The 12,048-nt window shown below is 38.8% G+C and overlaps 1 protein-coding gene across 1 annotated transcript in view; it reads left to right on the forward strand.

Moving 5' to 3' along the window:
* The window catches only part of LAMA3 (laminin subunit alpha 3), a gene marked incomplete at its 5' end in the record, with an annotated part of 261,166 nt that overhangs the window by 203,759 nt on the left and 45,359 nt on the right, over positions 1-12,048 (forward strand). The window contains 11 exons of the mRNA XM_019526339.1: positions 524-630; positions 4,516-4,566; positions 4,959-5,110; positions 5,652-5,762; positions 5,872-5,983; positions 6,323-6,490; positions 7,759-7,955; positions 9,380-9,496; positions 9,768-9,922; positions 10,980-11,121; positions 11,558-11,657. Of these exons, the coding sequence (XP_019381884.1) occupies positions 524-630; positions 4,516-4,566; positions 4,959-5,110; positions 5,652-5,762; positions 5,872-5,983; positions 6,323-6,490; positions 7,759-7,955; positions 9,380-9,496; positions 9,768-9,922; positions 10,980-11,121; positions 11,558-11,657 (1,412 nt within the window). The remainder of the gene's footprint in view (positions 1-523; positions 631-4,515; positions 4,567-4,958; positions 5,111-5,651; positions 5,763-5,871; positions 5,984-6,322; positions 6,491-7,758; positions 7,956-9,379; positions 9,497-9,767; positions 9,923-10,979; positions 11,122-11,557; positions 11,658-12,048) is intronic.

Genomic DNA, 12,048 nt, shown 5'->3' on the forward strand with positions numbered 1-12,048 from the left:
AGATGCCATGCAATGGTTTAAAAACAGAAGTGAAGAATACCTTATTCATTTTATAATATGGAGGAATTTAAGTTGACTGAATGATATTCTGTTTTTCTGTCCTACTAATGTATAGTTGGAATCAAGTGGCCAAGAAATCATGTTGTCTCTCCCGAAAGAGAGTACCCCCAGCAGCATTCTGTCTCTTACCATGTTGCTGCATTGATTCAGTACTGATTTAAAAAGAAAGTGCTCCTTTATGACTCACTTGTATCAAATCATTTTTGACAGAGAAATGGAAGTTTTTTTCTGTTGACAAATATTCTCAGCCATAGGTGGAAGAATATTTTAGTAGGTATTTAGAATGCAGAGAATACTCTGAATCAGAAATATTCTTTTTTGTCTAAATCAAGCCAAGAGATCAAAACTGCTTGATAGTTTCCTTGTAAGGAAAGTTACATTTTTATTAAATGAAAATGCATCTGAGAAAGGGGAGGGAAACAATTTCAGGTATTTAAATAATATTTATGTTTGTTCTGTCTAGCTGTGCTCCAGGATATTTTGGGAATCCATTAAAGTATGGGGGCTACTGTCAGAAGTGTAATTGCAATAATAATGGTCAACTGATGAGCTGTGATCATCTGACAGGAGGTATGTGAGGGTATATGGACATGTCATTTGTCTTTCATTGAATGAACAGAAGAATTTTGATACAACTAAGGAATACAGATCAGTTTTAATAAATGTAAAGTTTTGAAATCTTGACACATGAGAACATTGGACACTAAATGGGACTTTCTGGATGCTCACATCATATTTTTCTGTATTGTATTATAAACTTATGAAGCAAGCCTTGTGGAGCAATCTTAGTGTGCCTTTACTTTCAGCTTCACAGTGTACAAACTGCATTACTTTTATGTCATTTATAGGGCAAAGAATCTGCCTCTGAGAAACAGGGTAAATTAGGAGCTCCATGCTGCTTCTGATATATGAGTTAGCTGATTTAACGCTCCATTGCAGTCTGCAGTTCAGCCTTACCATCACTCTCATGTTCAACGTGACTTAGACAACACCAGATTTACAATGGCATAATGGCTTCCTGTTAGTTACCCAGTGGGATTCACAAAAGTTTCTAACTGGTTGAAAGTCAGTTTACTCACTAGGATCTTGTGTGAATCCAGCCAGGTAACTAGGGACCATCTGGATCTCTAGGCATCCTAAACTTCAGTAGACTATCAATAAAAATAGGGCTCTTTCAAGTACCTAAATTCCTCGAAAATTAGAGAGAGGCTCCTAAACCACTTAGGTACTTTTGAGAATGTTACTCCATGCTTGTATTTTTTTTGTTTTATCTAGTGTCATTCTAAAAGAAGTGTCCAACTAAGGGGTTAATTTGCAGCCTGCCCTGGCTCCAACCCAGGCACTGCTCCCCATATTGGTTCAGTGGCAACAGCAGCATCCAGGGTCTCTAGGCTCCCCCTCCTTCCTTTTGGCTTCCATTTTCTGTCCCTGCCCCAGGGAGGCAGTGCAGTGTGGCAAGGGAGCCTGCCACCAGGGAGCTGAGGGTAGAGCCTAGGATGCCCATATGGTGTGATGGTTGGGTGCTGGGATGCTCATGCGACATGGTGTAGCAAGTGACAGGACACCCACGCAACCCAGTTGGGTCCATCGATCATGGTGGTGTGACCCCCGCACTGATGTGGCCCACAGGGCATGCAGCCACTGATTGCTTAAAAATTGGTCAGCTCTGTTATAAAAGAAATGGTAAGATCATGTCACCCACACCCCATCTTTAAGTTAATTTATGTTAAACTTTGAAACACTTATAGCAGCTGAGAGATACATAGGACCCTATCCCTGGTGAGTTTCTTAGTTGTGCTGTTTTTGTTCTTTACTGACCTTTTTGTGAGATTAGTAAATTCGTACTTCATCTCCTCCTGAAGGCAGCTTTTTCTTCTCACACTTCGTCAATATGTCAAAACAGTGTCAGGCTAAAACCAAACTAACTCTCATACTCTAGCACATTTTGAGATTCATTGTTCAGGCTATACTCAAATGATTGAGATGGCTGTTTTTTCTTTTAAGGTTTAATCTAAGATATGAAAGAAACAGCTGAGTTGTTGGCACCTGGTACAGGTTTTTGCTAACAAATGCTAGTTTTCCATTTCATTATTATGGTAATGCCACTTTATTAGATTCATATTTTTGATGGAACTGATCTGAAGAGTGTTTTTCCCTTATCCTGGCCTCTTTTTGAAGCAAGAGATTGCAGGAACAAGCTAATTCTTAGGATGGAATTTAGTGAATCAGTCTGTTTTCAGTTTACCTTTACCATTATGTTCTGATCAGCAATCTCTTTTTCCACATTTGTATTAAAAGCTCTTTCAATCAGTAATACAGCATGTTTTGGCAGGTTATCTGACTTAGGTTCTTCACTAGGCTGTATAATTTTTTTGATTTATCATTCTTGGGTGATACAGTTACTGCATAGCCTGTAATAATGGTCCTATTTAATTGGCATGTTTGGAGACAGTTGGAAGATGTCTGGGGTAGCTGGGTTATACATTGGCAGGAGTGTGTTTGCTTATTGTATCCAGAAGGAATTCAGTTGCCTTTCTTGCAATAGCGCCATCAAAAACTTTTGTTTTTGGCATTGTAGAAGGACCCAATGCCAATTTGTTTAATTGCCTGATGGCCTAAGATGTAACTGAAGGAGAAGGTACAGCAAGTCCATTTGTTTCTCATCCTGAGACTGCTAACATTTTGGTCCTCATTGTTTTATATCTTATGCAAAAATATCACTGACTGTTAGCAGCAGAGACTTTGCTCCTGAATATTTTCTACAAAGATATAGGACATCCTTAATTCCCTTAAATTTCAGTAGATGATTACACTGAGCATTTCACAATTTGCCAGTAGACCCAGCTCCACAGAGGGAACAAGGCACCATGATGCTGAGTATTACAACACCCAGCTTAGAGGGAGCTGCCTTCAATAGCAGAACCCACAGTCCTGAGTTAGGTACCAAGACTCCCTGTGCAACCTACTGGGGAGTTGCACACATTAGAATTGTATCCACAAAACCCAGCAAGCTAAATGAGGAGCTACCTAAGACTCTTCTTAAGCTTATTTTGAGTAAGCCGCTATTCTGACTTTATAGGTCATCAAGGTCTCAGTTCAGGAAAGTATATAAGCATGTATTTAACTTGAAGCGCATGCCTAGGCATTCTTTCTGACTACAGATGTTTGCCCCCAACTGGGGCCTTTTAATGTATTTCTATGCCAGAAAGTGACAACGTAAAAATGATATATGATGCCATGGATTTTTTCACTGTATATATTTTTGTGCCATCATTTCTTTTTCTTGTGACAGAAGTAAGTTTTTTGGCATGTTTTATACCCACTAGCTCTCAAGAGCAATGGATATGAGCAACAATGTGACAGAGTCTCTTTCCTTCTTATATATCCTCAACGGAGCCTAGGTCTTATTCATAGGATTAAACAATCAGTGTGTTTGTAATTGAATGTAGTGTGGAACACTAAGCATGGAGTACTGTAGTGCTGTTCTGTGAAAGTAGGTTTTCAGAGCAAAAAAACCCTCAAGTTCAGGCCATTTCTTTGCCAAAGGACTAGCATCAGAAGTCAATTATTTCATTTTACTTTTTTCCTACCTTTGATAGCATACCAGGTCCAGTGTGTCTCTGTTTTGACAATCTTTTAAAAAGTGGCTGAAAACTTATTTTGAAGTCTGTAGCATGGTTCAGATTTACCCTTCCAGTAGTTTGCATATTGCTTAGGGGAAAAGATCTTTAAAATCACCCTTCCTCCGCAGTTACATAAAGCTTTGATGTTTCTAGGTTGTTCCATAGGAGCCACACCAGTGGAACTAAGTGAGCTTATTTAGTCTGGAGAAGAGAAGCCTAAGGGTGTATGTAATTTACAGCCTTCATCTACCTGAAGAGTGGTTGCAATGAGGGATGGCACTGTTCTCAGTGGTGGCAGTTGATAGAACAAGAAGCAATGGTCTTAAGTTACAGCAAGGGAAGCTTACGTTAGATATTAGGAAAAGCTTTCTTACTAAAGCTCTGGAACAGGTTACCCACAAAGGTTGTGGAGTCTCCATCCTTAGAGGTTTTTGAGACTCAGGTAGACAAAGCCTTGGCTGGGATGGTATAGTTGGGGATGTTCCTCCTTTGAGAAGGGGTTGGACAAGATGACCTTGTGAGGTCCTTTCTAACCTTAATTTTCTATGATTCATGCATAATGCTAGCCTCTTAGAATATTAGTAAAGCATCTAGTTTCTTTGTAACTGGAGAAAAATATGTGTTGTATTATATGTGATGATGTGCCACTCCTTTTTCCCTTCCCATTTTCAAAATCCTAGATTTGCCCATGTAGTTGCCTGCACCATACATTAATGGCCTAGCATGACAAATTTAATGTTCTTCTTTTAATTAAAAATAAACTAGTGTTGCAAAACTTCAGTCACAATCTTGGCTACTGGATTTTCTTTTTTTCTTTTTTTTTGATTTTCAGAATGCTTAAACCATGAACCGAAAGATGTGGATCCCAATGAAGACTGTGACAGTAAGTAGTGTTCAGTTGCTTTAGACTTTTGCTTTCTGGCTTTGCCAATAGATTGATGATTGTTTTAAAAGTGATAGAGTAGAAAAAGGAACTATAAAGCCAGTAACCAGCAACTTATCAAATAATCAGCAAAACACTTAGAGGGGGAAAATATATTACAGGGTAAAAATGCTGGATGGTAACATGAGCAAAACAGGCCTTACTTTTTGTAGATTTGGTCACCTTTTTTAATACCGCGGGCTTTGCTCTTGCCTTTGTTCATGTAGCACCAGGTGACGAAATATCAAAGAGCTTTCATTCCACCTCCTTTGTTAGTGTGCTCAGTAAAATGTTCTCTGCTGAAAATATCCACAGTTGATATTGTTTTCCTTTGCTCATTGCTTTTCTTTCAGCTTGTGATAGTTGTGTAATTACTTTGCTGAAGGATTTGAACACAATGGGTGACGAGCTTCAGCTGATTAAGTCTCAGCTGCAGAATGTCAATTCAAGTGCTCACACACTGGAGCAGATGAGGCACTTGGAAATGCGCATCAAGGACTTAAGGGTAAATGGACTTGAAAAAAAAAGGCATGGTTTCAAGAAGTGGGTTCTAACTAGGTAGAGTTGGATGCAAGCAATAGAACTTCATGTCAATCTGTTGCCAGCATGTAAACATGGATAAATTGCTGATTCCATAATACAGACTTAAAACAATAGGGCTGCTGGTCTTACTTGGAGTAGACCTGTGGAAAGACTGCCTTAAGTTACAACTGAGGCTTGTAAGAACCTCAGAAACCCTGTCCCGTCCTAGGCCTCTCACTTTCACTTTGTAGTCTGTGCCCTCTTGACCCCACTAGAATTCTGCTGCTTTCAGACAGTGGAGGTGTCTTCAGCACCACCACTAGTCCACTGGACTTCCTTCAGCTGCACTTGTAACTGCTGCTGAAGTAAATTGAACTGATCACCTCAAAAGTCTGTAAAAGTATCTTGGTTTACACTAGGTGAAGATCTGGCCTTCTGTATTTTAATTCATTCTCTAGAACTAAGCCTTGTGTGGGTGGCATATTTGGTTTGGTCATGGACATTATTTTTGCTTGATTTTTCAGACCTTGCTGCACAGTTACCATTCAGTTGTTCTGAGTCAGGGGTCAAAAGTGGCTGACCTAGATGTGGACTTTATTGACCTTAACCAGGATATAAATGATCTACAAGAAAAGGTAGCTTATTAAATCAAGTGACAAATCATCATCACTTTTAACTAAATATTAATTTTCCATCTCATTCTATCTTTAAGCTGACTGCTTAATTTTTATTTTCACATAATAGGCTGAAATGAATTACAGGAAAGCCGAGGTGTTGTTTAATAATTTTGGTGAGACAAATCAAAGAGGAAAAGATTTGCTTTCTAAGGTACAAATTGCCATCACCAATATTCAGGGTAAGAATGAATTTTACCAATGTATCATGCTTTACTTGAAAACATCTTTTTAACAGACCTATAACTTTTTTAATGAACTTAAACTTGAGAAATTTTCAGATATCCACTTTGTAAAAGAAAATGGTAGCCAAAATATGCAGATATGTGAAATGTAGAACAATTCCACTAGCGTGACAGGAAAGACAACAGATTAATTTCAGCAATATGCAATTAATACAGAATGAGTTTACCTCAGTAATGCAAGATTTGGCTTTAATAGATTTGGGATTTCCCTCTCTCATGTAGATTTAAAGGTCTTCTCTGCTTGACTGTGATATTTCCTTTTTTTTTTTTCTTCAGTGCTCCTGGAGCAGATAGCTAGTATGAACAGTGGAGATAACACATTGCCCTTTGGGGATGCCACCAAAGAACAGGCTGAAGCGGAACGGATGATGAGAGAGATGAGAAGCCGCAACTTTGGTCAACTGCAGATAGATGCAGAGAGGGAGAGGAGAGAAGCTCAACTCTGTAAGGGCTTCTTCCTGAGATATCAGCTCATTATTCTATTCAGTTTACAGTTAGGGGTGAAATGGAAGAGGTTATAAAGAAAAAAGCCTGTGATGGTGCAGATGGCGGGGAATGGTCACTCTGCTTTCTATGACTGTAATACAGTTAAGCACGCAAAAGTCAAGAAGTACAAAAGTAAAGATAACATCTCAATCTTACACATTTTTCCATGTGCTTGAACCTTATGATGTAGTCCATGACTACAAGACCATGTTTATTTTGCAAATAATATGTAGTATAATATCAGATGTATTTTATTACAACTTTGTGACAGGTATAGAAAGACCCACTGAAGTGAGAATCTGCTCTCCACTGAAGTGAATGTAATAGAAAGATTCCAGTCAGTGTTGGATCATGCCTTGAAAAGGGCTTTATCTGTGCATCTACTGTGCAAATTATAGCTAAATGAACTACCAGAAATCTGTCTGGCATGTTGTGGTATATAAATTATCAGAACATGTTACAGTATGTATCCTGGCTTGTTGGGAATAAAATCCATAATAGAGGCACAAAATTCCATCCACTGCCCTATTCTCTCCTTCCCACCACAACAGGGAATCTTTAGCCTAACTGGTCCATTCCTTCAGAGGCAAAAGTCTTATCTCTTGATTCATATGATAATATCCTACCTAGGTGGCAATACTTGCCACTATATACTTGCCTGTCATCTCTAATGAGGCAACAGGAACAGCCCTTTCTTCCTGTATACTATTCTGTGTTCTGACTTTTGTTGAGAAGATAGGGTCACAGAGCCTTCTTCTAGAGAGGAGATATAGCCATTGAGTAGGGTAGGCATTACTCATTCTTTTGGGAAAGGATTTTCTTTAGAACAGCTACTGATGGAGCCCAGATAATGTTTCTGGGAACAATATGCCATAGTTGCAAATTGGACCAGAATTTGGCCTGTTCCTAATATTTTAACCATGACTTATCTCTGAATAGATGATACTCATGGTAAAACCTATAGAACAGCTATTAAAGCCTTTACTTCTGCTTATGGCAAAACCTGGACTTGTTTTTACTAGACTTGTTGTAGTTTTTGGACTTAATAACTTTTCCCAACAATTTTACCCTGTGCCCAAAATTCTCAACTAAATTGTGCGCTAAGGATGCTGAGTATCTCACAAGGCTGGGCTACCTAATTCTAAAGGTATAAACCTGCAGAATAAGGTTAATTTTTCTCTGCTTCTGCAATTCAGAGGAAAATTGTTTCAATTCTAATCCCACAGTACTGGAACGTGTCAGGAAGGAACTACAAAAACACCAGCAGGAAAATAATGAACTTATTAAAATTGTAAGAGATTCATTAAATGAATACGAATCCAAACTCGGTGATCTTCAGGAAGCTCTGAATGAGGCAAATGGACAAACTAAGCAGGCTCAGAATTTAAACAGAGAAAATGGAGTGCTCTTGGACAGCATTAAGGTAATAGCATTTTATTTTTAAAAATATTTAAGCATGTATTAATTGGACAGAATAACATTTCTTTGCTGCTTTTGGCCTTGCAAAGCCAAGTTGTATTCATTCTGGGCCCAATTCCTATTTACATTAAGATCTCTTTCCCACCACTATGACAGTATAAAAGGGATTTTAAATAGGCATAATTTGCTCTTACTTAAGATGTCTTTACCAAATCAGAATAAAGAGGAGTCGGTATAAATGAGAACTGGAATAATTTCTGTCCAAGTACTTCCTTTTCCAGCTGTAACTATCCATTTTGTGTTCTTTGAGTTCTGGTTCAATTCTTGACCTTTGTTGCATGGCCATTAGCAATACTTTTAACCAGTCTCTCCCTCAGTTGTCCTGTAAAATGGAAAGGGCTACATAAGTGCTTGTTGTTATTTTGTATTGATGTATAAGTACCATCTGCTGTCATGTCACGTCGGAAACACTACAGATAAAATACTCAGAATCCTTTTTGTGATGCTGTCATAGGTAGCTAAAATACAGTGCAAATTTTCATAAATGTATTTAGTCCTTGAACTCCTGTAGGTGATCTAAGAAATAAATGAAGTTGATCTGTTGTGGAGTTAATGCAATGAAATATAAACTTACTTAGAATGCATTCTCTTGAAAATGGTATTTTTGATTGAAAGGATCTTCACTGTTTCAGCAAAGTTTGGTTTTCACTTAGGTCAATGAACCCTTCTTAGAAATGTTTCTGTCAACTGTACATTAAAACTGTGCATGTGTTTGTCTAGGACATCACATCTGACAAAATGGCTAAAACAATTAAAGGCCATCTTAAATGATGAAGGTACATGTATAGTTCTTTAACTTGCTTTTCCTGTTCTTCTGTCCCTGGTTAAAATGGTCATCAGCTTGTGATAAGCTATGATGGGATGCTGGGCAGAAGGTGCTAGATGAAACATCCTCATTCAGTCTCCCCTGAGACCTCTTCAGAGAGGAGATAACCCTCATTGGCTCAGAGGAGAGAGAGCCTTTGGGGATCTTTTTTTCCTACTTTTGAGAAGGATAGACAGAAGTATAGTATAACATCACATCTTGTTTTGCTCTACTCCAGAGGTGAGAAGAAAGAGTCCCAGTTGGTCAGTGTTGTCAGGCAGTGTGAAGAACTAATAACTGACAAAAGGTTCAATTTGCTTCTCACGCTGTCTGTTGAACTGGGCTTCATTACCATACACTTACCAAATATCATGAATATCAATAAGATGGTATTAGATCCCACCCAGATAATACCAATATTGGATAGGGAGGCAGATAATATAGGGATGGGAGCTTTGCAAACATTTCTGCTAGCTAGATTAGACAAATGAAGGTTTGATTTTTCTGCCCCCCCATAGAAGCTGAACTGATTGAATTTATTGCAACCCTCCCTTCTTCTGTAGAAATGGATTGCAGAGATGAATAGACAACAGAATGATGTCTTGGATCTTCTTAGGTCTACCCAGTCTTCTGTCTCTCAAACGAACAGCATATTTGGATTACTGCAGAAGAGCAAAGAGGTATAGTGAATCAAAATGTGACTTTAAATACAAAAATGTTGAGTAACCGCTTGTATCATTATAAATGGAAACAAAATATAGTGGGATCAGTGGGCAGCCTGTCTCCTGTAAACTGCTGACTATACAAAGAAAAAGGAGTTATTTCCCTTTGCTGTACTCAGGTGTGCAAGAAAAGGAGGAATGCTTCACATTTGGAACCTAAGAAAACAGTGACAAAATGTCAGTTTGAATTTGGGTGAATTAAAATGAGATTTCTTTTTATAAACCACAGGAATATGACATTCTAGCTGCCAAACTAGATGGAGCAAGAAAGGATTTGAATGAAAAATTAAAGAACCATTCCTTGTCTGCCAGCAAAGAGCCTCTTGTGGTGAGGGCAGAGGAACATGCCAAGTTTTTGCAAGACCTGGCAAGACAAATGGATGAGTATGTATTTATTTTTGTCAATGAATGGTTTAAGAACACTGGGCATTTATACGTGTGCTCCAGGAGTGGGGTGGGGAGAACTTTAATTAGAGGGGCTCCGAGAGCACCCGGAGCGCTCTAATTAAAGTGCCTGAAGCCTCTTGTGTATTAATGTCCGTGTGCTTAAAAATGGTGGTAGGGTCACTTTAAATCTTTTTCGATGAGATTTAGTTCAGGTGCCCCTGCTGCTATTTTTAAGTGTAGAGATGCTGATACATGAGACTTTGAAGTTTGCTTTGACACACTGTAATTACAGCACATCGGAGCAGCCTCACTGCTTGTGTATAGGCGCCCATTATGTGCGCAATTGTAATGCTCTGCATGTATATATTAATCTTTTTCACTTGCTTCTATGGTCACTTGAAAAGTCAGAAGAATTGGATTTGTCCCTCTCTGAGCCTGTCTAGGATGTGTATCAAAGGCCTGTCAGTTTTATTTTTTTCAAAACCAGTCTTATTTTTCCTGTGGACATTTTCCTGAAAGAGTTGACGGGATGACACAATGCAGGAGATTAGGATTATGGGTAGGGGTGTCACTGAAGTATAACAAATAAGTACTAATGAAATGTTTCTGAGTACCAAGGAACTGCATATTAAGAGTGCATATTCCACTGAGCTGTCCCTTAGCTCATTAAAGAGCAGTCCAACAGTTACTCTACTTAATACTAAGCTATCTATGCCCCCATGGCCTGTTTAGCAGCAAAAGATTAACTGAAAGTTGCTGTCTGTCTGCTGCCCTGCCCTGTGAGCAGGAACTCCGGTATGGGGGGCATATATCCATCCTATCCATATTCATCCTCCCAAGGGAAACTCCAGGGAGCTTTTTAAATCATTTTAAGTTTGCTATGTACCACTGAACCCTAGAACTTTTTGTTAAATATGCCTTGCAATTGGTCTGCTTTTAGCATGAAATATATTTTTAGTGGTAGTAATTAACAAATATTCAATTTCAGTGCTGTTTACAGTTATGCTTACCTATGTTTTTAGCCCACTATTTATGATTGTGTTCTTTTTCTCAGAATTAAGAGAAATGCTAGTAATGACAAGCTTGTTAGCTGTGCTATGGAAGCTGCCACTGCCTATGAAAATATCATTAATGCTGTCCAAGCAGCTGAGGAAGCAGCTAACAAAGCCAAAAATGCAGCTGATTCAGCTTTACTGGTAGGTCCATAATGCAGCCAAATGATGGTAATTATGTTACAAGCAGGTGATTTTACAACCAGCTGAGTACTGAAGTTGCAACCTTGCTTGGCTAGTTGTACCTACACAAGATCTGCATTCAAATGCTTTTCTTGTACATTTACTTGAATTTGGAGTCACAAGTTAGATGCTGCCCTTGTCTAGATATTGACCCTGAAACTATAGACAAGACGAGGAGCACAGAAGACAATTTCCTGCAGAGAACAAAGAGGGCTGTTAAAGACAAGAGGCTGTGCTAAATGGGGAAAGAGTCCTGTTCTTTGGGGGAAACTTTTTGTTTGTCTCTTTTTTTTTAAGTAGGCTGAATTTTTATTATTTATTTTTTATTCCTAATTTCTTCCTCTGCCTTGTGTGGAATTATAAAATTAATCTTTCTGTACTGTACTTTTATTACTAGACTGTGGAGAGAGAAGACCTAGCAGGCAAAGCTACAAAATTAAAAGCTGAAAGCAGCACTCTATTGAATCAAGCACAGGTGGCACAACGGACATTACAAGGTACTATAGAAAACAAGACAATGACAGGCATGTTGATAGACGATTAGGAATTTTCATTTAAATGTCCCTGTTTCCCTGTTCATGGTCAGACAAGGTTCTTTGGGTAGATGTGATATCTTTTATTAGACCAACTAAACAGTTGGAAACATTGTTCTTTGCTGATTTTGGGGCACAAATACCCTTCTTCAGGCACAGGGAGAATCTATTGCTGTTTTGTTCTCCTGGGTAGAATAGAAGCCAAAATGCAAAATGCAGGTCTGTGAAAATGCAAATGCAAATGAGATGGTGGGGCAGATGGAGCGTCCCATGGGAGCACGGGGGGGCCCCAGCACACTCGGCAGTGGACCTGGAAGTGGACCAGAAGCACTTCTGGTCCACTTCTGGGTCCTCC

Source organism: Gavialis gangeticus, unplaced genomic scaffold (genome assembly GCF_001723915.1).
Source record: "Gavialis gangeticus isolate Ggan-Ray unplaced genomic scaffold, GavGan_comp1, whole genome shotgun sequence".
NCBI lineage: Eukaryota > Metazoa > Chordata > Crocodylia > Gavialidae > Gavialis > Gavialis gangeticus.